Source organism: Chelonia mydas, chromosome 2 (genome assembly GCF_015237465.2).
Source record: "Chelonia mydas isolate rCheMyd1 chromosome 2, rCheMyd1.pri.v2, whole genome shotgun sequence".
NCBI classification, from domain to species: domain Eukaryota; kingdom Metazoa; phylum Chordata; order Testudines; family Cheloniidae; genus Chelonia; species Chelonia mydas.
Genome location: NC_057850.1, coordinates 10,415,859 through 10,443,520, shown reverse-complemented (window position 1 = coordinate 10,443,520; position 27,662 = coordinate 10,415,859). Strand labels below are relative to the sequence as shown.

The 27,662-nt window shown below is 40.5% G+C and overlaps 1 protein-coding gene across 8 annotated transcripts in view; it reads right to left on the bottom strand.

Annotated features, from left to right (window-relative positions):
- Nucleotides 1-27,662, bottom strand: part of TRAPPC9 (trafficking protein particle complex subunit 9) — an 806,968-nt gene that overhangs the window by 738,738 nt on the left and 40,568 nt on the right. For all 8 annotated transcript variants that reach the window (XM_037891970.2, XM_043539048.1, XM_043539044.1 and 5 more), the window contains exons 7-9: nucleotides 27,446-27,571; nucleotides 25,225-25,441; nucleotides 16,488-16,631 (exon numbers count right to left, since the gene is read on the bottom strand). In XM_037891970.2, the coding sequence (XP_037747898.1) occupies nucleotides 16,488-16,631; nucleotides 25,225-25,441; nucleotides 27,446-27,571 (487 nt within the window). The remainder of the gene's footprint in view (nucleotides 1-16,487; nucleotides 16,632-25,224; nucleotides 25,442-27,445; nucleotides 27,572-27,662) is intronic.

The window sequence follows — 27,662 nt, the reverse complement described above, 5'->3', positions numbered from 1 at the left end:
TTCAAGGAGCAGAGAATCCTCCAGCAAGTGACCCGTGCCCCATGCTACAGAGGAAGGTGAAAAACTTCCAGGGCCTTTTCCAATCTGCCCTAGAGGAAAATTCCTTCCTGACCCCAAATATGGCAATCAGCTGAACCCTGAGCATATGGGCAAGATTCACCAGCCAGATCCCACCACTCAGTGCTCGTTTCCTGAGCCCAAAAGCGGTATTCCACTCTGGTCAGCACCTCCGTGAATGCCACAAGCAATCTCATGTCGTAGCTACTACGTGTGGTGAGATCAACATCGCACTTCTCTTGCCTTTGTAGTTTAAGGAATAACTCCACTGCCACTCGTGATGTGTTGGTCAGAGCAAGCAATTCAAGATCCATTCCTGCTGCCCGAAAGAGGCAAGGCACGCAGTACACAAACCGTTGAAAGATGGCATCAAATGCGGATGGAAGCACAGGGATTTCTGGGATGCAAAGCAATGCATCACGGGGCATTGGGACAGGACCCAGGATGTCCCGCAACCCCCACCCCCTACAAGTCTTAGCGGCAAAAGAGTGGTGCTCTGTGGGATAGCTGCCCAGAGTGCACCACTCCAAACAGAGCTACAAGTGCCCCAAGTGTGAACACGCTATTGCACAGGCAGCTGTCAGTGTGGACACACAACAGCCATTCCATTCTGCTGTAACTGCCGGTGCTGTAACTTTGCCAGTGTAGATGTGCCGTGAGAGTCAGCCCCACAGAAGTAGCAGCTGGACCTATCCCAGGTCTCCCTATAGAGACAGTGTCATGAACTACACTTTTTTGGGTACATACCTTACTCAAACACCAATGTCTCTTGGTCATTAGTAGAGCCTTTTTATCCCTCTCAGGACGTTTGCCTGTCAATATCAAGCTACCTGGGCTGCTTTTTTTTTTTTTTTTAAACTCTTTTTTGAGGGGCCTGCATTTGTCTTCAAGACCCACTGACTGACTACGCCTGCAATGTCTGGGTTTGACAAAACATTAATCTTTTAACCTGAAAAAAAACCCTAAGATAATAAATGTGTTCAATAACCTACTTCTTACTCCAATAGGGATGGCCAAATTTATAATAGACCAGCAGTGCTTCCCATTCTGATCACAATCTAGCTCTCCAACTACCTCTGTGATCCTGTTTCCTCTCCTCACAGAAGGCAACTGACAAACCTTCAATTTTACACACCCCGAAGTTCTGAATGAGTAGTCTGGGTAGCACTTCTGCGCAGGAGTCCACGCCTCTATGTCTCGGTGTACCCAGCAGTATATCTTCTTTTTGATCTTCTTCCCACAAAATATGCTCTGAAGAAAATGCTGAGACTGGTGATATCACCAGGAGCGATGTCATCAGAGAAGGGTGGAGCCTCTGGGGTGATTGCTCAACGTGACAATTGGAAAGCAGAGCTCTGGGAATTGTGAAAGGGCAGTCACAGGAAACAGGGAGTCGGAGGCTCAGACAGAAGATCTGACTAGACTTGCCTGGAAGAGGGGGGCTAACTTAAAAAGGGTTAGTAGAGCTTGGAGGAGGAAATGTGAAGAGGTTAAGAGAGCTCAGCTTGGTGTCTCTAGTCCCCTGAAGCTTCTCACACAGGTAGATGTAACAATCTTGCTGAAAAGGAGGAATGGAAGGAAAAATTGGTAAATGTGGCTTCACGAGGGACTGTTCAAAGAACAGACGTTTAAAAAACCTCTACTGTAAACAAATATGACAGAGGAAGACATACCAAATAATACACAGTCAGATTCACTTTTTCCCTGAAAATTCTAAGGCAGAAACAAAATAGAAGAATTAATCTATGCTAACCAAATGGGTTAAGAATAATAAGATTCACTTCAAAAAACAGATGATCATGAACAATATAAAAAAATAAGTTCAACAATATGAAGACAGGGATGAGATTAAATGGACTCAAAACTGTCAGGTGATTAATAGCTTGTTTCTGGAAAAGAACAGCTCTCAACATTAATAGCAGAGAGAAAAAGGGAAATTCTTTCAGCAGAAAAAATGACAAACAGCCTTATATCGAGATCAAGTAGACTGTATGATGTGTGGTAACCATTTTCAGATTTAGAACTAACTAAATACACAGATAGTGGAAAGACTGATCAAACACAAATGGGTCTTTAGAAGGTAACAAATATAGGTTTACTATGTTACTACGTAAACTTACTAAAGTTTACTATGTTAATAATGATAAAAATAAAAAATAAAGAATATTCATGATGAATATTTTAAAAATCATCAACAGGGAAAAAAAGTTCAACAATAAGGACATGAGGAGCCTTATAAAAATACTGTTGATATTGAAATTGGAAGAATAATGGAATAGTTGAAAAGTTTGACAATAGAGTGGGTACATAGTATTGTGGCCATAACCCGCCTATAGTTCCCCTTTAAGAACTCACTCAGTTTCCAGTCCCCTTATCAGCCCCAAACCCTTTTAATTCACTCTTCACTAGGCTAGCATCAGAGTTTGTCAAAAACAGATTTCAAAATTCCCAAAACAAAAAGTCTTATCAGTTCCCACTCCACGCAGTCTTTTGTTTCCTAGGCTTCCCTAGCTTAGGGCTTGGCTTCACTACCGGGGTAAGTCAACCTAAATTACGCTACTCTAGCTACGTGACTAATATAGCTGGAGTTGACGTGGCTTACATTGACTTGCCCCAGTATCTTCTCTGTGTTTTGAATCTGATTACCCTGTAAGGTATTTACCATCCTGATCTTACAGAAGTGATTCTTTTACTTTTTCTTCAATTAAAATTCTTCTTTTAAGAACCTGATTGCTTTTTCATTGTTCTTAAGATCCAAGGGTTTGGGTCTGTGTTCACCTATGGAACTTGATGAGGATTTTTTATCAAGCCTTCCCCAGGAAAGGGGGTGTAGGGTTTGGGAGGATTTGGGGGGGAAAGATGTTTCGAAGTGGGCTCTTTCCCTGTTATATATTTGTTAGACGCTTGGTGGTGGCAGCAATAAAGTCCAAGGGCAAAAGGTAAAATAGTTTGTACCTTGGGGAAGTTTTAACCTAAGCTGGTAAAAACAAGCTTAGGGGGTTTTTCATGCAGGTCCCCACATCTGTACCCTAGAGTTCAGGGTGGGGAAGGAACCTTGACAATGCCCTGTTCTGTTAATTTCCTCTGAAGCATCTGGCACCAACCACTGTCAGAAAATAGGATACTGGACTAGATGGACCATTGGTCTGACCCACTATGGCCACTCTTATGTTTTTGGTTGTTTGTTTTTTTAAAGGCGCACACTACCAAACAAGACACTCCACTACACATGCTTCTCCATCTAGGGAGAGGATGAGAGAACATGTGTAGTCATGTTGCTTAATGCACTACTGGAAGGCATTCAGACAGTACAGTGATGAGCACGGTATAAAAAAAATATATATATAGCATCTGTTTGTAAACTAATCTTGCCAGAACTACAAAATCAGTGGATAACAAAGCAATAGATATATTCACACTGCTAAATGTGTTCTCCTGACTGCCCTAATATAACTTTAACCTTCTGTCATTAGCTCAAATTACACATTGTAACTAGACAATATTTTCCAATACTGAGCTATATTAAAACAAAGGCCCAGATTTTCTGCAGTATGTTTTCAGTAGCAGAATCTTCTTTCATGTAATACTAGAACTAAAGAAAGCTCACAATTAAACCACCTATGCAGTAGCACTCTCTTAGGTACCAACAACGATAACCCATAGAATCACAATAGTTTAGCATTAAAATTCCCTGAATTATTTTAGGGGTTTACAACCACACCTGAATTCCCAGCAAGCTCCTACGTGGCTCACAGTGTACTTTTGCTCCTCTAGAAAGTTATTTCAAGGGAAATTACTAGCAAACAGAGTTCTCTAATGGTCTTTTAAGATTGTAAGCTCTTCAGGGCAGATATTGTGTCAGCTTATATGGTTGTACAGTGTCTGGCACAACTAAGCTCTTAACCCAGTTGGGTTCTTTATATCCTATTGCAAAATATTAAAAATAAGGTGTTATAATGGGAAGCATTAGATAACCTTAACACAGTTGTCACTACCAACCCACTAATATTTAATATCTGGACACTTACTTTAATCATGAAAAAAACAATGACAGTACTAAAAATTAGGTTTTTCTTTTATCACAGTGCACTGCTCTGTCTGCAGGACTTGGAATCACAGAAATACAGGACTGGAAGGGACACGGAGAACAACTAGTCCATTCCCCTGCACTAAAGCAGGATTACCTAGAATCACCACATTCTTGTACTATTTAGTAGAAGCAGCAAGTATTTGGATATCAAGTTTCTGCTTCCAAATATTCAATATAACTGCTTCCAAAAGGCTCAGATTATACTTTGATAGATATTATGATGCCCTGGTCTTAAAAACTTATAGTTAGATAATCCTGCATGAAGTAATTAGGCTTTCAATAGATTCAAAATATAAAATCAATTTTATTAATTATGGCTTTCAATAAAAAGAACATTTCTTGCTTTTTATTCTGGAATTTGACATAACTAAGGCCAAGTCTACACTATAAGTTTTTGACAACATAGCAATGTTGGTTTGCGTTGTGATTTTTGAGATATTTATGTCAGCAAAAGTTCTAGTGTACTAACTCCAGTTATACTGGCATAAAAGTACTTTTGCTAGTATATCCTATTTTGCCCACCAAATCAATATAACCTATACCAGCAAAAGCACATTTTTGCCAGAAAAAGCTGAGTCTACACTTGGAGGATTTTGCCAGCATAGCTATACCAGCAAAACTCAGTGTACACAAGGCCTAAATTGCTCTGTTAATTATCATCTCCTAAACCAACATATTCCAAAATGTTTGTCCTCAGGGGAAAAAAAAGAAAAAAAAATTGAAATAAAATTTGTTAAGTATAAGGAATAAAAAGTGGTAAGTTTAATACTGTTTGGAATCAGAAATAGGTCATACTTAAAGTCTGCCACAATAAAGACCCTTTCTCCTAATAAAATAAAAAAAGAAGAAGAGTGGCGGACAGATTTCTTTGACAATACTGTTAAAATGAAGCTTTATGAGTGAAGGTAAAAACTACTGCTTAATATATCTTACATCAAGCACCCAATTGCTCAAATATACACACTATTATTTTCTTTTCCTACTCATGGAAGTATGAGAACAAATAATTTATAAAACAATAATCCTGCAAACACAGATAATATATATTTCTCAATCTAGAACCATGCTTTTAGGATTATTTGAGCAATACGGAAAGGCAACTCTGTCTTCCTTTAAAAGATATCTTCAATATAGTAAATTATCAATACATGAAAAAAGCTACGGATTCCACTGTTCAAGCAAAGGACAGTAGATAGAAGGTAGCATTTGTAATGTAGCTCTAACAGAAATGTCAGAATCTGGACAGTATTTGTTCTAAAGAACAATCTAACATAAGTACATACTTTTTACATGAGATTTACACATAGGTAGTGGTAAGGGGAGTTGTAATGGGAGAAAAAATGGGAGATGACAAGGCAACATCTGTAATGCTTTCACCTTAACAATAAATGTGCTTGCTTAGGAAAAGCTGGGTAGTACCTTATAACTGTGCACAATTATGCAGTTTATAGCCTCTGGAGAGAAAGCATGGCAGGCCTGCCTATGCAGTGAGACTGTTGGGGTTCTCACAATGTAAGGAGGGAATCAGGCAGCCTAGAAAACCTCTGATCAGGAAGGAGAGAGATGTGCATTTCTATGCAAAAGAGGTGACTGCTGAGGAACAGAGCGCCTAAGGTGGGTACCCTTTCTGGACCACAAAGCGGGGAAATACAGGTACAGTTGCCCTGAACTGAGATAACTCATTGAGAATTTGAATTTTATTTGTACTCTATAGGGAGTACCCGTTTCTCTCCCACTTGTAAGTAATAAGGTCACCCGTTACCTCATTATGAAAAATACCACTTACAATACACACTCTCTTTATACTTGGATTACTCTCTAACAAGCACTCCAACTTTTAAAATTTATATATTAATTTACAAGCCAAATTGTAAATTTTTCAGTTTTAAAGAATTTGAATTAAATTTTTCACAAAACTAATGCCTATGTACTCTGTTACAAAAGCAAACATGGATTGTTCACTTTTCAAAAACATGGTGCTGCTCTTTTAAAAGAAGTTTTACCATATTTAAAGTGCATTTTAATGAAATTTTACCAAGTCCCTGAAGTTTTCATTCACAGCTTTTTTCCCCCAAACAGCATTAACACATTAGTTACTTGAACAACTTAGTTTAAAACACCATAAACCCAAGAATAGCACACTGGAGTACTTATGCACTTAATCCTCACTCCCTAGTATTTTACGTTTAAATCATAGAATATCAGGATTGGAAAGGACCTCAGGAGGTTATCTAGTCCAACCCCCTGCTCAAAGTAGGACCAATCCCCAATTTTTGCCCCAGATCCCTAAATGACCCCCCACCCCCCAAGGATTGAACCCTGGGTTTAGCAGGCCAATGCTCAAACCACTGAGCTATCCCTCCCCCCAGTCCTCCCTACAGAGATTAGCAGAGAAACCCAACTAGCTCATTTTTTCCCCACAAATAAGCCCCTTAACTTTATGTCAGAGCCGCAAAGTTATTTCTACTATGCAGAATTACAATACTAAGTTGTATATGAATTCATTATGCAGCCCAGCCAATTCAATATTATCTGTTAAAATAAATCCAACCAGGCAAAAAAAGTGTGTCTGCAACAAGACTGAAGCCGTGGAATCAAAAACATTAAGTAAATTCAAAACAATCCAAGACCGAGCAATTTAAAATTTTTATTTGAAGAAGAGGGAGTATGAAGAAGAAATCCTCAATCATTCTCCCTACCCACGTTAGACCAAGACCCTGTATAGAAACCGTAAATATTTTACTAACAACACCATTCACAAGGATTAGCCTGCTGTATTTAAACACCCTTTCATTTTATTCACCATGGGGCAGTGATTAAAGAACAGCTAGCAACTTTTTTTAAAGTGAAAATTAAAAAAATTAATGCTGCTTCTATACAGAACCGTGCTTCTTTTTCTTTCCCTGCTCTATGTAACTAAGGAAAACCTGAAAGGATTATTTTCCCTTCCCATCACTGCAGAATTGCTGCAGCTGGGGCCCCTCTTTCAAGAGTGGCCATTTCCACAAGTCAATCCCAACACTTAACGAATATGAGAGTTGGCCAAACCATGACTCTTCCTTCTCCAGCCTGTGGGGAACAAAAGGGTGTTTTTAAGGTATAAAGTGCCAAGTAATTTTATCCCCAAAATTACTAAAAACCTATAATCTAGGAAAACAAAAATTTATAGGTCAAATCTTAATAGTCTGCCCAAGCATATCTAGGGATGTGACACTATTTTAAGTCACATTAGGTTCTTACCATGGCTAAGGAGACACCATGATGAAAAACAAACACGATTCATACAACTACGCATATTTATTACTAAAGGAAAAAACAAGGTCAGGTTTACTCTACAAAATCTCAACCTACCTCACTGAGCATACAGCCACTGCAGTTATTAACACGCTTGTGTGCGCGCGTGCACTTGTTTCCTTGTGTCAGCAGTGCACATCCTCGTCAGAAGTGCTTGTATTGATTGTACTGTGAACGTGGAACAGTGTGGGACAGCTCCTGAAGGCCAGTACCAGTCAACATAAGTAATGCAGTGTCTACACTGACATTGTGTTCACCTAATTTTATCAACCGTGACTCTACACCAGTGGGGAGGTGGTGTTTCAGCATAGAGAGGCACTTATGTCAGCAGGAGCCAAATTTAAGGGAAGTGTCCACAGCTAGGTTGATATAAGCTGTTTGTGTCGAACTCACCATGTAGTGTAGACCAGGCCTAAGTAAGGCATGTGACACAGTTTTTGTGGTACCCAGAACTGAGGGTCACTAAGTTACCCCCTCACCTCCAACAAAAGAGGATGTCTTGCCTGTGGCAGCTGGGTGTTAGCTCCCTAACACCACCAGACTTTCATCCACTCAGACATGCTCCTCCAGGCTATGCCAGCCTTGTCCTTATCTTGCAGTTTAAGAAGGGGTCACCCCAGTCCCAGATTCCCCTTTAAGCGTTCTCCTGTGATGTCCACACTGGCTATTCATAAATATCCCAGATCCTCTGCTTCCAAAGGAGCAGTATACTCCAGTTTGCCACTTTTACCTTATATCACCACTCTTGTACAATGAACAGCACTTATTAAAAAAAAAGTTTATTTAAGAAAGACTAGGAGATTCCAATAGAAATAAGAGTGATGGAAACAAATAGTTACAACACAAAACAATTCCACATAAATTAGGCACTATGCCAGGGGTGGTCAAACTTTTTAGCCTGAGGACCACATCGGGGTATAAAAATTGTATGGCGGGCCATGAATGCTCATGAAATTGGGGTTGGGGTGCGGGACGGGGCTCTGGGCCTTGGCAGGGGTACGGGGAGGTGAGGGCTCCAACTGGGGGTGCAGGCTCTGGGGTGGGGCTGAAGATGAGGGGTTTGGGGTGCAGAAGAGTGCTCCAGGCTGGGACCAAGGGATTCGGGGGCGGGGGGGGTGGCTCAGGGGTGCAGGCTCAGGGAGACGCTTACCTCAAGCAGCTCCCAGAAGCACCGGCATGTCCCCCCTCCAACTCCTACACAGAGGTGCAGCCAGGCAGCTCTGCTGTGTGCTGCCCTGTCGCAGGCACCGCCTCTGCAGCTCCCATTGGCTGCATGGCCAATGGGAGCTGTGGGGGCAGCGTGTGGAGTGGAGACCCCTGCTGCCCCTGTTCACAGGAGCAGGGCTGGGGGGACATGCCGCTGCTTCTGGGAGCCGGGCAGAGTGGCCCATGACCCTGCTCCCTGGTTGGAGCACCAGAGCAGAGCAAGCCCCATACCCCGCTGCCAAGCGGAAGCTCAAGGGCTGGATTAAAACGGCTGGTGGGCTGGATGTGGCCCACAAGCCGTAGTTTGTCCACCCCTGCCCTACACTAATAGTTACTTTTCCTGTCAAATAAAGTAGGTTTTTCCCCCAAAGTTCAGTCTGTTGCAGAACTGTATGGCTTGACAGGAACCAGGATCTAATCTTTCATGAAACACCCCAACTCAATAAGATGTCTCCTCAGTGAATGGATGTAGAGTGTCTTTCTCCACTCTGTAATATACTGAATCAGTCTTTAGTCTTTATTTGCAGACAGGGCGACCCCATGTGTGTCACAATCTTCCTTTTTACCTCAAAGTGATTTCAACTGGTTGAAGTTATCTTTGACAGTTTTCCATGGACTGTTCTGGGGTGGAGCTAAGGTAGACAATTTAACTTTGCACTAAATCACTCCCACTTCAATAGGCCATCACCAAGGTATAGGATTCCTTGGTGACAAACTTTTAGTCCAAGACCATAAGGCATACTTTTCTATATAGTTACTTTATTCCATAAACATTACCCATACACACATCTGACAATTATTATGAGTAGTGGTAAGTTACAAGTTTTCAGTAGACCTCACATACTACCGTTCCTGGATAAACACCAAGAAAGTGGTGTATTAGGTGTAGTGAGTTTGTCAGATCTAAGACAGGGGCTGCTTGTAGAGAACAATGATCCCATTACCTGTTGGCACCAATGGGCCTCAGAATCATAGTATGGCTCCGTAATTAAGGACTTGTCTACACATGGAGTTATTCAGGAACAGTTGTTCCTGATTATTTCTGTTTTGCTTAACCCATGAAAATGTGTTAAACGAAACAGGAACAAGGCACTCTTATTCTAGAACGTGAGTGCGCTCACACATGGTTGCTATTCAGTAGCAGATGTTCCTGAATAATTCCTTGTTCACTGTACAGCTAAATAAGAAGTGACTATGTGCAACAGATTACCTTCCTTGCAAAATTGTTCTAAAAGTGCAATTATTAAAAATGAACTGTGCAGTCTTATTTTCAAAGTCTCCTAACTCTTCCAAATCAAAATCAATTTAAATCAGAACATCCAAAAGCATTTTTCAGTGAGCATTACCAACCTCCAAATTTCTATCCCCAGCTTTGTCTACTGTAAGAAAAAAAATATTTCAAGAATTCTAGCAAGCAGAAAGTTCTTATTCATATGCTCAAAAACAGCTATATCATTTTGGTTCAAACTTTCCAAAACAATTAACCTTTAGTCAGTCACCAGTCCCTGAAAATTTCAGCCTAAGAAGTGAACTTTTTAGAAAGTTATGAGTGACAAAAAACACCAGGTAGAAGTTCTGAAAACAGCTTATAGAATAAAGGAAACAATAAGCAGCTCCTAAAGTAACAACTGCACTAATAAGTAGCATAATGCTGTACATTCAAATTATAAAAAGCTGAATATTAATGCCTTAGTTTGGTACTCTGATATAATCAACGGCTCCAGCTTTGTTTCAAATAAATGAAAAGAATCAAGAGCTTGCCATTTTGCAGTTTAGTTTCGTGCATCAACTATGCAAAGCAGCATCTTAATCCATCTTTACAGTAAAAGGTTTTCCTAGGAGAACACTATGCACTACACATTCATATTCCTGATTCTCTCATTCTTCTCAGACCTAGCCAGCTACTTCATTATTAAAATGCATATACCAACACCGCAGAAAACATTTTTCTGGTTCTTTGACAGAAAGAACTAAAAAAAAAAGCAAAGTAATTTGCTATGCCAGAGGAACTTTTAATTTTGTTTAAATTAAACAGTTACTGCAGAACATATCACTTTGCACTAGTATTCATTAGCTATAACCAATCATGAATATATGCTAAATTTATGGTGAATAGCAGAGATGCTTTTTAAATCGATAGAACCACACATTAAATATTAAACAAGCCTGTAGGGATCCCACCACTGCAAATTAGGTTGGCAGACAATCATGTATTTGCTGTCGCAGGTCCCAGGATATCGAATTTGCTTCCCCTTGACATCTATCCCTAAAAAGAAATGTTGGTCTTGTGGCTAAAGCACAGAAATGTGACTGTGGTTATCTGTGTTCAGTTCATAGCTCTGCCACAGACTTCCTGTTGGATATTGGACAGGTCACTTCATCTGTTGGTGCCTTTGTTCCCCATCTGTAAAACTGCAATGATAGTTTGTGTGCTTTCTTTTGTTCTTAAAACAGAGATGTTGTAAGGATGAATTGATTCATGTCTGAGAGCCAAATTTTAAAAGTATTTAACCACCTACTTCCCATTGAAATCAACAGGAGTTATACGCCTAAATTCTATTAAAAATCTGGCACTAAAATACTATCATGAAGCAATAAATAGATGAGACAATCCCTTTTGTTTTAAAAATATCAAAATGTTCCCCAAAATATTTTTATTATGAACTTTTTTATGGATTTTAATGTTTCCCAACTCCCCTTTTTATGTTCATTTTTTCCTCTTTCTGTTTGGTGCTTCAGATATAAAGTAATTTGCTATAAAAGACAAAATGAACCAAAGAGAAATCACTGTTGGTAGACATGCTGGGAGTTAACTGCTCTGTTCAGTCCATATCCAATTACTTGTCAAAGGATGAAAGGTGACATGAAAAAAAAAAGATTTACAGATGTTATTTGTTTTTTTAATTGCATATGTAAGTGGACTAGGCTATATTTCTTTACTTTGTTTAAATAAATTTATCATTAAAACAGCATATCAAGCGTTACCTAAGAGTTCAAGAGAATTCATTTGTCCGTTGGGCATATAAATATTGTCTTTATTTGCTATCCTTTCTATATGACTTTTTCGAACCACTAAACAGAGTGACTCCATTTGGAGCAAAGGAGCTGCTCTCTTTGCTGGAGAGCTGCCAAGAGTCATTCTTAAAACAATTCTTGATGTCAAATTATTTCGTTCAATTCCCCTAGTTCTCCTACATCTCAAACAGAGAAGCAACAACAGCAATAAGAAAAACACGATTTAATTTATGGGGAGCCAAGAACTTGTCTTTGAAAAAAAGTGTTATTTTTAAAAAACCATATACCTAGCAAAAGGAGAGTAACAGTAGTTGTCCCCTTTTGTTTTCCTATTGGGCCTTGTTTATATTTTCCTTTTTCCACTCCAAAAAATCCTACCAATGTTAAATCAGATTAATTCTACAACTGACATCAAATGTGCTGACAACACACTGGCAATCACTGGTGTTTTAACCACTGTTTAATGTCAAAGGTACCAATCAGAGAGAAAGTGGGTGAGGTAGAATCTTTTACTGGACCAACTTTTGTTGATGAAAGAGACAAAACCTAAAAAGAGCAGCTCTAGGTAACTTGAAAGTTTGTCTCTTTCATCAACAAAAGTTGATCCAATAAAAAAAGATACTTCCTCACCCATCTTGCATCTCTAATATCCTGGGACCAACCCGGCAAACAAATTCCATTGAAATGTAATTTGAAATACCAAAAGAAAAAAGGAAGGAAATTCAGAGAAGTGCATCCAACCGCCAATACTTCCAGCAAGTATAGTAAGTTCTTAGTTAAACCTTGTTGAGTTGTGATTCTATTATGTGCAGCTGCTTAAGGTTTGATGTGTCAAACTTAATGATGGCATCATTGCCCCGTTGCCTTAGAAGGCTATTCAACAAACTATTAGATTGTGCTTGTCAACAGATGTTCCCAATATATTCAGTCTAGGAGTATATGTTTTCTTAACTGCATCTATTACTCAGTTTCAGTCATGTCATCTAAAACACATTCTCCCTCTGTTAAGACTTGCATACAGCTATAAAAATCCTTAGTAATGGTTTGATCAACACAAATTTACTTTTTAATCCTCCCTCATATATCAATCCCTTTATGTTTGTGTGTATGCATAATTTGTACAGAGAAAGAAAACACTGCAGCATAAGGCAGTCGATCCTATTTGCAGATGGAAAATGTTTTAAGGTATTTCATTGTAATGTTACACATGAAGCGTAGACTACAAAACAGAAGCTAAGAAACTGTACATCAACTTGATTACATTAATTTCAGTAATCTTTTGCTTGTGCAAAATTTTATCCTTCTAATATGTTAAGAGTTAATGACAGTTTGCAATCATCTATTGTTCTTCACCTGTATTCCTTAATTTCTTTTTAAAAATTGTATTTTATTTTAGAGGAAAACAAAATAACTTGTTCTTGTTTTTCCACCTCAAATGTGCTCACCATAACTGAATATGGTGGGTCTTTGCCTGGCTGTCCCGAAATAAAAGGAATGGGGCTCCTTTAAGGGGCCCTACTGCATTTGAGATATGAGGAAGAGAAGAGCAGGAGGACAGACCAAGTTGGTGCACTGAGTCACCATGGACACCGGTGAGTGGAGGGGAATTATATTTATACACCAGCCAACCAGAAGGAACCCTCTCATCAATCACTAATCAGCAAAGTGATTCCTGTAGGGGCAGGGTGGCTGGCTAGGCTCTCTTCCCACTGCAGAGCAAGAACGTGTGATTGTGGGGCAATCCAGTGTGGCAGCTAGTATGAGTGCTTCCAACAAGTAAGCAGGACCGGAAGGCTACCTACAATTTCTCACTAGAGAGTTGCGAGTGTAGCCCTTAGTTAGAAACAGGCAGGTATCTCTATTCACTGTTAATAAACTGGTAGGATTGCAGAAATTGGCTAGGAGGACCAGGGCATACAGGAAGATTACCTTTCATGAACTACAAAGCGTGGACACCTTCAATTTCACACCCCAGGCGGTGGCCTTGGAACGGGTATTTTACACTTGGCAGTCAGCTGCCTCCCTAATAAAAACCAGACCATATATACTGATGGAAAATTAAGACATGAAGGTTTTTCATTGGGTTGGACAATTCCTTAGTCAGTGCAACAGTATTGTCTTGAAGGGGGACATGAGATACCAGAGTCCAGCTGAACATTGTTAAGGGGTGCTTACTGGATCAGGAAAGGGATGGAACATAAACCCTATGAGAGGTCTTTCCCATCCTAGTGGAAGTGACTACTTGCAAGAATTTAAGTGAGGCATGAGAGAGGCAATTCAGGCAGCGGTCCATGTTGATAACAGCCACTTCAAGTCACTCAGAATATGGGATCGGCAGAATTTGAGAGTTAGTGCCAGTGCAGTGGCCATTCAGGTGCTTCTAGATCTCTGGAAGGTTGGTTCTTAATTTACAATTCTGTCTTAATGCAAAGCAACTAGCACTTTGAACATTCTATATATTGGGGATGTGGAAGAATTTAGTTCTCTGTTAGGGCTAATAAGGGTTCAGCAAGAAAGGTTTTAGATAGGGCTTTGGAATTCAGGGATCTGCAAGAGAGATTAACTTATCTGACACGGACTCTCAGAGTCTCAAAAATCACCTAAGGGACATCAAGGTGAGTCATAACACTACAAAAGCATGGGGGAGGCTGGGATTTGCCCAGTCAAAGTAGGACAGACTTGCTTAGTGTAGGTGCCACTTTCTTCACAGGGAAGGGAGTTACCTCGTGAAAGGAAACTTCAGTTCATGGCAATGTCAAAGAGCATGTATTGTATGGCATCCCATTAATTCAAGACTGCATTAGTTACATACACAGAACAGCTCAGAATAGAAGCCCAACAGTTATTCTTATCAGTGGTGGCATCCAATTACATAAAAGGAAGCCCCTGTTGGGAAGGATAGTTTAGGGCTGGGATGATTTAGTTGGGGATTGGTCCTGCTTTGAGCAGGGGATTGGATTACATGACCTCCTGAGGTCTCTTCCAACCCTGATATTCTATGAGGAGTATGTGCTAAACTCTTCATGTTTATCCCTTCCTTCAGGATCATGTGAACAGATCACAGGAGTTGGTGACTGGCCGTGCAAGCAAAATATCGTGCAGCTGGTCAACAGGTAGGGTGGCCAGTTCCCCTTGGAAGCTCATTGCTGGATATCAGCAGTGAGGCATCCCTGAGTCACTTTGAACAGAGGGGTGCTCTACAGGGAGCAAGTTAACAGGTCACAGTTAAGGCTAAGATTTTGTCATGGGTATTTTTAGTAAGAGTCATGGACATGTCACAGGCAATAAACAAAAATTCATGGAAGCAGTGACTTGTCTGACTTTTGCTGCTGCAGCTTCATGGTTTCCCCCACCACCTTGGTAGCTGTGGGGTTCCCCGCTGCAGCTGGAAGCTGCAGCAGGGCCCCCCTCCACCAACGGCAGCTGGGAACTGCAGGGTGACCATATTTCTCAAAGAGAAAATGGGACACCCCGAGCCACTCACCCGAGAGGTCCCCCTCCCCACGAGGCTGTCGCCTGTCACTGGAACCCTGAGGAGGGCCCCCTCAGGAGACTGTCAACGATACCTGGAATCCTGCCAGGGCCCCGCTGGCTGCCAGCTCCAGAGTCCTGCAGTCTCTGGAGCTGAAGCAGAGAATGTCACGGAGGTCTCTGAAAGTCACGGATTCCATGACTTCCATGACCTCCGTGACATAAACGTAGCCTTAGTCATAGTCAACGTTTAAGCCTACTGGCATTGAGCCAAAACATCCAAGCAACCAGTTTCCCAGAGATTCACAGCTGGGTCTCAGGGACTAGGTGAATCTGAGTTGGCATGGCAAAAGGTGCATGTTCTGGGACCAGCTAATGCCCTTTTTATACTCTAGCAGCCAGAAAAAAAGCCATGAGAAAGTACTATAGTACACCTGGGTGAAAACTATTTAGATTTTGTTATTGGGTTTATTAAATCATCAGGGCACAGAGAGATTTAAATGAGATCTAGGACCTTTTCCTGGGAGTGACTGAAATGCTGCAGTAAAGGGAATGCTGGGTTGCTGCCAGGCCTCCATGGGTTGACAAGGCCAGAAGATGTGTGAAACATCTGAAATTCAGAGGATTGGTGAATTTGGTGGATTACACAGCAAAATAAAAATAAAAGAATAAAATAAAATAAAACCTGGTACCAGAGTTATCCAGGGACAATGGGATACACCTCTTCAACCAAAGAGCAGATATTTTTAGCTGACATTAGGAAGGGAACTATTAACTATCCAGGAACTCAAATGGGGGTTGAGGGGATGAAGCAAAACTAATTGCTGATGCCTCTCTGTGTCCAGTACAGTAATTGTTGAAGAAGGGAGACAGTTCTCTGATTAACAGGAGTTGGAAATGGATTTAGCTGAGGGCATCCCATAAGGAAGCTGGGAAAAGGGGATTGACTCTCCTGTCACCAGGTATAATGTGGTGATCACACCCATTTTTTAGCCCATCCCTGAACCCTAATACAAGGAGAGGGGAGCAGGGTCTCAATAATGGACTGGGACCAGGGTGGGAAGAACTCTCAGCAGCCCTCCCAAATAGGTGAAAACAATTCAGGAAGAAATGGTGACCTGTACTGTTCAATTTATTGCTCAGTATTCCCAGATATGTTAAGCATATAAATTATTAACAATTAACAACACATCCTAATTAACAACACATCCATTGCATCTCATCTTTCTTCTGTGCTCCTGGGTCAAAGTTTTCACTCAATCTTGTTAATTTAAATACATTTCAAAGCATTAATATCACATCACATCTTCACTATCACACAGAAAAAAGTAATTTACCTTTTAAAAAATCCTACCTTGATCAGAGAGAAAATCCAGCATGGTTTGGAGAAGGAAGGACAAGTGTCGGACAGAAAGAGCAGGGTTTCCCATTCTTCTTGAAGCATACACTAACTCATGAAGCAAACGCATTTGCACTGCAGCCCATCCTTTATGAGTTCCTATAAAATAAACAGGAAATCACTTTTGTTACATTTTTAATAAAACCTAAAAGTAGCTTTAAAATATTATTGAATTTGGTTCTTCTACAGACCCTAAATAAGCAATTTATTGGTGTTTATATAAAAGCTGAAGATTAAAAAACACCCCAGATTTTAACTTTAAAAAAGTGCTAGGTATAATGGTGGAGTGTGGTTTTGTTTTTTTCTTTGTACCAGAATGAACTTACATGTCAAATATTTAAAAAATTAAAATTTCATTTCATACCCTCTTCCAAATTGCAAAGATAAATGTACTGTATAGTGGAAGAGGAAGTTACTTGTCTTGTAATAACTGGACTTTCTTCAAGATGTGTAGTCCCTATCTGTATCCCACTGTTGGTGTGCACATCCGCTCATGTGACTAGAGTTGGAGAATTCTTACAAGTAGTTTCCGTTGGTCTGCACACACACCCTTGCCCTCCCTTGTGTTTCCAACTGAGGGCATAAAGGGCAGAGCAGACTAAATGCCTCTCCAGTTCCTTCTCTGCCACAAATCTAATAAAGATTCAAAGCAGAGGGGAAGGAGAATGCATAGTGGAATACAGATAGTGACCACATACCTCAAAGACTCTCCAGTTACCACAACATAAGTAACTTCCTCCTCTTCTGCAAGTGCTGGTCCCTATGTGTATTCCACTATGGGTGAATGATGAGCAGTACTCAAGTAGAAGGAAGGTGCAAGGATGCAGACAGCAGAGCCATTTGGAGGATCACTGTCCCAAAGGATGTGTCAGCGGAGGAGTTCTGCACTAGAGCATACCATCTCGCAAACACGTGGCTGGAACTTCAGGTACTTGCCCTGCAAATGTCAAGTAAAGGCATTTCCAGAAGTGATGCCACTGAAGTTTCTTGTGCTCTTGTAAAATGAGACCTCATCCAATGAAGGAGAGGAAGATTCAACAACTTGTAGTGGAGCAGGATACAACCTGAGGTCCATTTAGAGATCCTCTTGGAAGATATAGCTTGACCTCACACTCATTCTGCTATAGCAAAAAAATTTACTGATTTTCTCCTTTGCAGGTTGAAGGTAGGAATGTGACAACATTGAGGGAATGAAGTCTCCCCTCCTCCTAGATGTATGCAGTTTTGGAAAAAAACCACAAGTGGATTGGCTGGTTTAATGAAACTCCAAAACTACTTTTGGGGTGAAGTTCAGATGTAGTCATAACATATGTCCTTATGGAATATAGAGTATTCCAGATCTGTCATCAGGGGTACCAGCTCACCTACTCTCCTGGCTGAGGTGATGGCCCACAAGAAATGCAACTTTAAGTGAAAAATGAGACATGGAACATATAGCTATGATTCAAAGGGAGGCTTAATGAGTGACAAAAGTACAAGTCCCAGTGAGGAGCAGGTTTCCTTACTAGTGGGAAGATTCTGATAAGGTCCTTCAAATATCCATTAGTCAATGCATGAGTGAAAATTGGATAACCATCTGATGGTGGATATCACATGATTGCTGCTAGGTAGACTTGTATAGAACTGAGGGAAAGCCCAGAAATTCTGAGAGCAAAATGACTGTCCAAAATAAAGGGAATATCTGCTGACTCAGGAGATGTGCTGCTGCTGTGCACAAATGGAAAAATGCTTCCACTCGGCTGAATAGCATTATTTTTCTGCTATTAAAGATGGTTTATAAAGCTTCAGAGCAGGAATGTTCCAGTGTTGATGCCCATCAAATACCAAAACATGAGATAAAGTGCTTCAGGGTTTGGATGGTGATCCTGCCCTTCAAGAAATCAGGAAAGGACTGGATGCTTATCGGAGAACAAGCTGACATTTGTAAGAGATTCAGGAACCAAAACTGTCTGGGCCAACTGAGGGCAATAAGAATGACATGCCTTGTCCTAACAAATTTTCCAAAAGACCTGAAATAGAAGAAGTAAGGAAAGAAAGGCACAGCTCCGCTGCTCTCTCCGGGGAGAAGGAGAACGTCGCTCTGAGAGTATAGTCGTAGAGCTCTTGTGGAACAGTATATGTAGCATTTCTTGTTCATTTGGGAGGTAAACAGGTTCCAACTGGGGAATTCCCCATTGACCAAAGATGTTATTCATTACTGAATTGCACAATTTCCACTCGTGATCAATGGTGAAATGCCTGCTGAGGGTGCTACCAACACTGCCTGAAAGTGACCTGCTGACCAGGTGGTTCGATTCTTGATGCACAAACTCCTAAGGGCAATCGCTTCTACACACAGAGGATGGATCTCCGGCCTCCTTGTTTGATAGTTAATGTAAAAGAAGGCTGTCATATTGTTTGATATTACAAGGACATGGCTGGATTGAATAAATTGCAGAAAAACCAAGCAAGCTTCTGCCTGAAGTTCCAAAAAGTTTATGTGAAACCTGGCCTCTAAGGGAGTCCAAGTGCCCTGAGCCATATGGCTGTCCATGTGGGTTCCACAGCATAAAAGAGGAGTCTGTAACAATCATCTTGTCTGGCAAGCAGGGTGGGAAGGGGATGCCCACGTATACCCGATGGGGATCTTTCCACCGCATTAGAGAAAACGTTACTCTGGAAGGTATTCATGCTGTGTTTGGTTGGTGAATACATTGGCATCATGCATAAAGCCAACGTAGGTGGAGTCTGGCACACAGGGTAACGTAAGCGCATGAAGCCACGTGCCTCAGGGAGGGAAAAAGACAAGTTCTGACTGGAGTTTGGGAGTTGTACATAACCTGATCTGTCAGGTAGCTCACAAATCAAAAGCCTGTTCCTTGGTAGATAAGCTCTCTCTGTGACTGAATCTAGGGTGGTCATTAAGAAGTCTACAGTTTGCATCAGAGTGAGAATAAACTTTCCCAAGTTCCATATTGACATTTAGGGAAGAAAGTAGTTGAAGCATTATTCAGGTCAACTCATAGGCTTCCTGACCCATCCTGGCAATGAGAAGCCAAATCATTGAGATGAGGAAGATGGTGAAACCATTGCATCTGCAATGAGCTGCTATTATCAGAAAGACCCTGGTAAAGACCTTGGGGGCAGTGACAAAGCTGAATGGGAGCACCCTGTATTGGAAATGGTCAGGAAACACTATGAATCTGAGAAAATGTCTGTGGGAGCGGTGAATATCCAAGTGAAAGTAAGTGTCCTTCATATCAACAGCTGTAAACCAAATGTCTTTTTCCAGGGATAGGATTATTGATACTAGAGTGACCATGCGAAATTTCAGCTTGCGAATGAAGCGGTTGAGATTGCAGAGATTGAGGATAGGTCTCCACCCTCCCTTCTTTTGCAGGACTAGGAAGCACAGAGTAACAGCCTTTTCCTTGGTGTTGAAGAAGTACCCACTGCTCTACTACTCCTTGCTGGAGGATCCCCTCAAGAGAATGATCCTTGAAGAGCAACAGGAATGAGGGTTTTGGAGGAGGGAAACTCAATCACTTGGACCATAGCTAATACCCACTTGCCCATTCTGTCGGCACTCCAGTTGTGGAAATAGAGTACTAAATGACCCCCAAAGGATACGTGCAGATCAGATAGTTGTCGTATCATTAAATAGTTGTAGCTCTCAAACGCCTGTCAAAAATATCTTCTTGATGTAGATGTGGGAGGTGCAGGGAAACGAGACTTCTGTACTCTTCTTATGAAGGCCACATGCAGACCACTTTTGATAAACTGTTGAGTTCCCAGTCTATATTTGGAAGGCTGGCTGCAATACTTTCTTTTTGGGGAAGGAGCCAAGGTTGGCCCTGAAATCCTTCACAAATAAGTTAGGATTCATCTGTCTTTTTACGGACACAGTGGGCTTCATCAAAGGGCAAGCCCTCCATGGTGTTCTGGACTTTCCTGGGTAATCCCAAAGCATGTGCTGTGAGTCATGGCTACATCACAATGGCCTTTGACATCCACTTAGATGTGTCTATTGCTTCAATTGCTGAAAGAAATACAGTGCTGGGCACCAGTTTACCCTCTTCAGTAAGAGCCTGGAATTGAGCTCTGTCTTGCTGTGGCATTAAGGGGTCCCTGGGTCACAGTCTCCTAGTATAAGAGACAGACATTTACAATGGACTGGTCTGATGGAGATGTGGAAATAAAAGCGTCCTTTAAATAGAGAGCTGCAAACCAGTCCTATGTAGAAAGGGATGAGATTATCAGAGACAGAGAACATGTGAAACTGAAACTTTCTTCTGAATGAATTTAGTTTCCTGAGCTCCAACATGGGTTGAAGATCTCAAACTTTTTTCTGAATTAGATAGTACCTTGATTAAAACTATTTTCTTCTGAAACAGTTTGGTACCTCCTTATACCTGCTTGTAGAAGGGAGACCACCTCTGATTTCAGTACGGTCTCATAAAAGACAGATCCCAGAAAAGAGAAGGAAGAGGGGATTGGGAGGAGGAAGGGTTTTAAACTATATGGGACATCTGCTGCATATCTCTAAAACTCACCAATCCAAGGTTACAGCTTGCCAGCTGTAAAAATAGTACTGTATAGGCTATCTCCAAATGGAGTTGGAAAAGGCAAGATAGGAACTGGTCTACAATTCTGGAACCTCATGCCAAATATGAGGTTACATGTGTGGTCCAGAAGATGACAATGCTGGGGTTAGTTTACCTCTGCTACAGGGTATAAAGGTTGCCCTTCTCTGTTGATGATGATCCTGAAGGGGTTTTGATATTGAAGGTAATTACATCTTTGAGAAAAGATGAGGGCAGATACCATCTTTGATATCAGATGCAAAAAGTTCCCAGAACGTCTCTTAGTCTTGGCTCCTATAATAGTCCCTTTTGTTCCCCGGTTCTTCTGCTGGCCTGGGAGTGCATAGAACCAAACAACGTCTCTCCCGTGGATTGGCTCCACTTACAAAGGCCATCACCAACAAGGAATCTCTGATTTTTAGGATTCAGTTGTCTCAAATCCTTCCTTGCAACCTTAGACTTTTTAGAGCTTTGAACCAAAGCTAGTAATTTCTGCAAAGATTTTTCTTGCTTCTTGTCCCTTGTGGTAATCATGGGGGGGTGGGGGGGGGGAGGGGGGAGCGCCTGCTAAATGCCTGACGTTTGTTCTACCTCTCTTTTCTTGTCCTCAGACTAAATACAGAGCATATGAAGCACCTTGATGCTTTAAGGCAACTAACATCCTCATCAGAAACCAGTCAGACCTATACATCACTGAACAGAAGGATCTAGGCCCAAGGGATATGATAGAGGTCTAGAAAATCTTGACTGGTGTGAAGAAAGTGAATGAGGAAATGTTATTTACTCTTTCACATAACACAAGTACTAGGGGTCACCCAATGAAATTAATAGACAGCAGGTTTAAAAAAAAAAACAAACAAACAAAAGGAAGTACTTCATCCAATGCACAGTCAATCTGTGGACCTCTTTGCCAGCGGCTGTTGTGAAAGCCAAAACTATAAACAACATTCAAAAAAAGAACTCGATAAGTTAATGGAGGATAGGTCCATCAACAGCCATTGGCCAGGATGGGCAGGGATGCAACACCATGCTCTGAGCATTCCTAACCTCTGCTTGCCAGAAGCTGGCAGTGGACAGAGGATGGATCACTTGATGATTGCCTGTTCTGTTCATTTCTCTCTCAATCAACTGGCATTGGCCACTGTCGGAAGACAGGATATTGTGCTAAATGGACGAGGCTAATGTAAAACTTACACCTGTAAGAATAATAAGGTGATAAGTAACAATCAGCATAGATTGGTCAATAACAAATTGTGTCAAAACCAAACTGATAACTTTCTTTGACAGGGTAACAAGCCTTGTGGATTGGGGGGAAAGCAATAGATGTGCTATATCTTGACTTTAGTAAAGCTTTTGATATGGTCTCGCATGACCTTCTCATAAACAAGCTAGGTAACTGCAACCTAGAGGGAACTACTATAAGGTGGTTGCAAAACTGGTTGAAAAACCCTTCCCAGAGAGTAGTTATCAGTGGTTCATGGACAAGCTGGAAGGGCATAATGAGTGGGGTCCCGCAGAGATCAGTTCTGGGTCTGGTTCTGTTCAATATCTTCATCAATGGTTTAGATAATGCATAGAGAGTACACTTATAAAGTTTGCAGATAATACCAAGCTGGAAGGGGTTGCAATTACTTTGGAGGATAGGATTAAAATTCAGAATTATCTGAACAAACTGGAGAAATGGTCTGAAGTAAATAGGATGAAATTCAATAAGGACAAATGCAAAGTATTTCACTTAGGAAGGAACAATCAGTTGCACACATACAAAATGGGAAATGATTGCCTAGGAAGGAGTACTGAGGAAAGGAATCTGGGGGTCATAGTGGACCACAAGCTAAATATGAGTTGACAGTATAACGCTGTTGCAAAAAAAGCGCGAACATCCTTCTGGGACGTATTAGCAGGAGTGTTGTAAGCAAGACATGAGAAGTAATTCTTCTGCTCTATTCCGTGCTGATTAGGCCTCGACTAGAGTATTGTGTTCAGTTTTGGGGACGACATTTCAGGAATGATGTGGACAAATTGGAGAGAGTCCAGAGAAGAGTGACAAAAATGCTTAAAGGGTCTAGAAAACATGACCTATAAAGGAAAATTGAAAAAATTGGGTTTGTTTAGTCGGGAAAAGAGAAGACAGAGTGGACATAACAGTTATCAAGTTTGTAAGAGGTGGTTACGAGAAGGAGGAAGAAAAATTGTTTTTCTTAACTTCTGAGGTTAGGACAAGAAGCAATGGGCTTAAATTGCAGCAAGGGCGGTTTAGGTTGGACACTAGGAAAAAATTCCTAACAGTCAGGGTTGTTAAGCACTAGAATAAATTGCTTAGGGAGGTTGTGGAATCTCCCTCATTGGAGATTTTTAAGAGCAGGTTAGACAAACACCTGTCAGGAATGGTCTAGATAATACTTAATCCTGCCATGAGTGCAGGTGACAGGACCAAATGATCTCTCGAGATCCCTTCCAGTTCTATGATTCTTTATTTAAATGAATCAACATCACATGAAATATTCACAATTGTTCATTTCCAGGACAGAAACAACCGTAATTAAAAGCACTCATAAAGTAAGTAAGAAGTACATCCCTCGCTTTTTGTGTTACTGATCTAAATGTAGATCATACATTCTTCAAAGTTTTTACTTGTTTTTTTTCGACATTTCAGAAACAAAATAATCTGAGATTTAATCTAAATCTGTTATGATGTAGTTTGAACGCATTGTCTCTTGTTCGGTCCTCTGTGGCAAGACAGAAGAATTTTTCTCCATCTTTTTGATGGCAGCCTTTCAAGTATTTGAAGACTACTATCATGTCCCACTCAGTCGCTTCTTTTCCAAACTAAACATACCCAGTTCTTCAGCCTTTGATCATCTTTGTCACTCTCCTCTGGAGCCTTTCTAGTTTCTCTACATCCTTTCTATATATCAGTGAACAAAATTAGACACAGGACTCTAGCTGAGGCCTAACCAGCACAGAATAGAGCAGTATTATCTTCTCCCACGTCTTGTGCGCTATGCCTCTGTTAATGCAACCCAAAACTGCATTTGCTTTTCTTGCAACAGTATCTCATTGTTGACTCATGTTAAGGTTGAGACCCACCACCGTTCACAGATCCTTCTCAGCAGTGCTATTTGCCAAACTAGTTTTCCCCAGTTCTGCATTTGTGCATTTCGTTTTTCTTCCCAAAGCGTAGCACCTGACATTTGTCTTTGTTGAATTTCATTTTCTTGTACATAGCCAAATGCTCTAATTTATCAAGATCACTTTGAATTTTAGCTTTATCCTACAGTGTTTGAAACCCTCCCTAGCTTTGTGTCATCTGCAAATTTGATCAGTATGCTCTCTATTTCTACATCCAGGTCATTAATAAAGGTGTTAAATAACAGAAACCAGAACAAACCCCTGTGGAACCCCACTGGAGACCTCCTTCCCATCTAACATCATTCCATTAATAGTTACTCTTTGTTTATGTATCCACTTATGGTAGTTCTACCGAGCCCACATTTCTCTAACTTACTTATGAGAATGTCATGTGGGACTGTCGAAAGTCTTGCTAAAATCCTGGTATATTATTATGTCCACTGCATTCACCCATACGCTAAACCAGTTACCTTGTTAAAGAAGGAAATCAAGCTGGTTTGGCATTTGTTCTCAGTAAATCCATGCTGATTGCTAGTGATCACTCCTTCATTCTCCAGGTATTTGCAAACTGAACATTTTATACATTGCTCTAGTAGCTTCCCAGTATCAAGAACAGGCTGACTGGTCTATAGTTCCCTGGCTCCTCCTTTTTCCTCTTTTTAAAGATTACATTAGCCCTTCTCCAGTCTTCCAGGACCTCTCCTATCATCCATGAGTTTGCAAATAATATTGCAAGTGACTCCAAGATTTTTTCAGCTAATTCCTCATTTCTAATACATTTTATTTAAGAGATTTAAGAATAGTTTGACAGGCTACTGACATTCCTAGATATGATCAGAATTTCATATTTATTGAACAAACAGCAGCAGTCTTAGCAAAGATAAAGATGCTTCTTTCTAGAATTGCTGGCATCAGATTGAAGTGGGTGCAGGAGTTGTTTTCGATGCAACTTAGTTACAGTAATGCAAAAAACAGCAGTCTGAGCCACAGAAACTTACCTTTGCTGAAGTCCTTTGGATCCAGAGACAGACTGTAACCAGGAAGTGTCTCCAAAAGCAGTTTGTAGCAGGCCCGCCAACCCGGCTCTGATATGCTAGGTGCCACACATTGCATTGCTGCTACACGCTTGAAGAACGCAGACTTTCGGTGAAATCCAATGCGTTCATACAATTCAGAGAGAATGCTGTAACGCTGGATTTTTTCTTCTTCAGAAAGCTGAAATGTAAAAAAGGAGAAAAAAGAGCAAAGAACTTTTTACTATGCTAAAATGTTAAAAATGTAACACAAAAATACCTAGAAAATATATCAAAGACAATGAAGGAGCCAGCATTATAGACTCCAATGATCGTGCATATTATAAGCAAACAAGCAAATAATCTCTGGTCCTGGCCCCGTTAGCAGGTTTCTACATCTGCTCTAATGCCTGTTTTCTGAATTTTGTACTGAGACTTTACAGACTTGCATTTTCTAGTTTTTATATTAGCTGCACTTTATGTGACCTATAGTTTAGACCACTGGACTGGGACTCAGGAGACACGGGTTTTATTCCTGGCTCTGCAAGTCATTTGCCCCTCTGTGCCTCAGTTTCCTCGTCTGTAAAATGGAGATAATGATACTCATCTCCTTCGTAAAGCTTGGAGACCGATGGATGAAAATAATACCTAGCTCTGACATAGTACTTATATTAAAAGATGACATTGTAAGTTGCACTTCAGAATTCAATAGACTATAAGTGAAATTTTTATGTAGCATTTTGTCATTTCAAAGGAACTCTAAGAAGTTAACGACAATGAACAATACCCTGATCTGGATGAAATAAAAGGGGAATTTTAGCTAGAGAGAATGTAGTTGCCCAAATTAGAATTTGGCTAGGAAAATCAAGATTGATGCTCCTAGCTTTGTGAAAAAATGCAAAAGATTTATACAACACAAAGCCAAAGAATTTCACCTAATGATTTATGCCACAACTTCTCGTTGAACTAGAGCATATCTTTTAGTAAGACATCCATCTTTATCTAAAAAGACTTCAAGTGATGGAGATAGAGCTTACCATGGCAAGTGGTTCAAACTTCTGTTTAAACCTCACTGTTTAAAAAAATTGCCTTATTTTAGTCTACATTTCTAGTTTCAACTTTCAGTCACTGGATCTTTTTATGCTTTCCTTGCTAGATTAAAGAGCTCTGCACTAATAGAAACCTTTACTCCAGTACATACTTTTAGTTCTTTGTTATACATTTTCTAAACACAGAGGAAGACAGTCCTTTGTCTTCAGGGCATACAATCTGGGAATCATTCTCCAGAAGAACTTTTTTCTATTCAGCCACTTGTTTAGTAGTTGAGAGGACTCAGAATGTGGAGCATTCTGACAACAAATTGGCCTCTGCCCACTTGACAAGCAAAAATGACTCCGTGCTTTGACCTCTGAACATACTCCCTCCACTAGTACAGTAATAGAGATTCACCTAGTCAGCTGTCCTGCAGGGAAGGACTCTGCATCCCTTCTGCAAGCGACAGTTGAATGAAGTGATCATTGCCATTGTACCAACCTGTTAAGGATGTGTTTTCTACATATAACTGCAGGCTGGAAGTGCCAAGCGTGAAGTATTCCACAAGTTCCAGGACATATTCATAGAATAATTTCTCTTTCAAGGATCACATTGTCTGAGCGGACAATTTGTCCAATTGAGGATCACTGTAAGACCCTCACCATACGAAAGACTTATTCATGTAATGTGATATATTTTTATGCTGGGCCTTACGTCTGGTTTTAAGTGGTTTTATTTTTTTTTTAAATAATAAAATATACTGTACTGTACATATAATGTCCATACCTCATACAACAGACACAGCTGAGGAATAATAGGTATGATACGACTGATAATGTGGCCAATTTTCTCTAGCATAGCTTTCCAATAAGACCTTTGACACCTGGGCATCCCTAAGACACATTTATTCTTCACTTGAAGAGTATCACTAATAGTCTTCAATCTCATACACCAAGCGTCCACATTTTAGATGGAGTTGTTAGTGTTTCTAACATGTTTTGAAATCATGGGATGTAAGGCACTAAAGAGGTGTAAAGCATTAGTTTTATGACAGAATAGCAAAACAAGGTTCCTAAATTCAAGGATTTTTCACCCCTTAATGATTTTTTCATTCTCAGTTTAATAAAATAAAAAAAACAAAAAAAACACCACACACAACAGTTTATACACTCACCTGACGAAGGTTGATATAAACTGCATTCTGAAGAAACTCTGAAGCTTCCATGCTTCTTTTCTGTATTGCCAGGACTCTCACTGCCTTCACACAGGCTTCCAGCTCAATCACACCAGCATTTTTATACTTTAAAAAAGAGGAAACAAAAATAACTGAAGTGCAGAGGATATGCTCTGAGGACGCAGCCTAGACACAGAAATCTGGAAAGAGAGTCCAG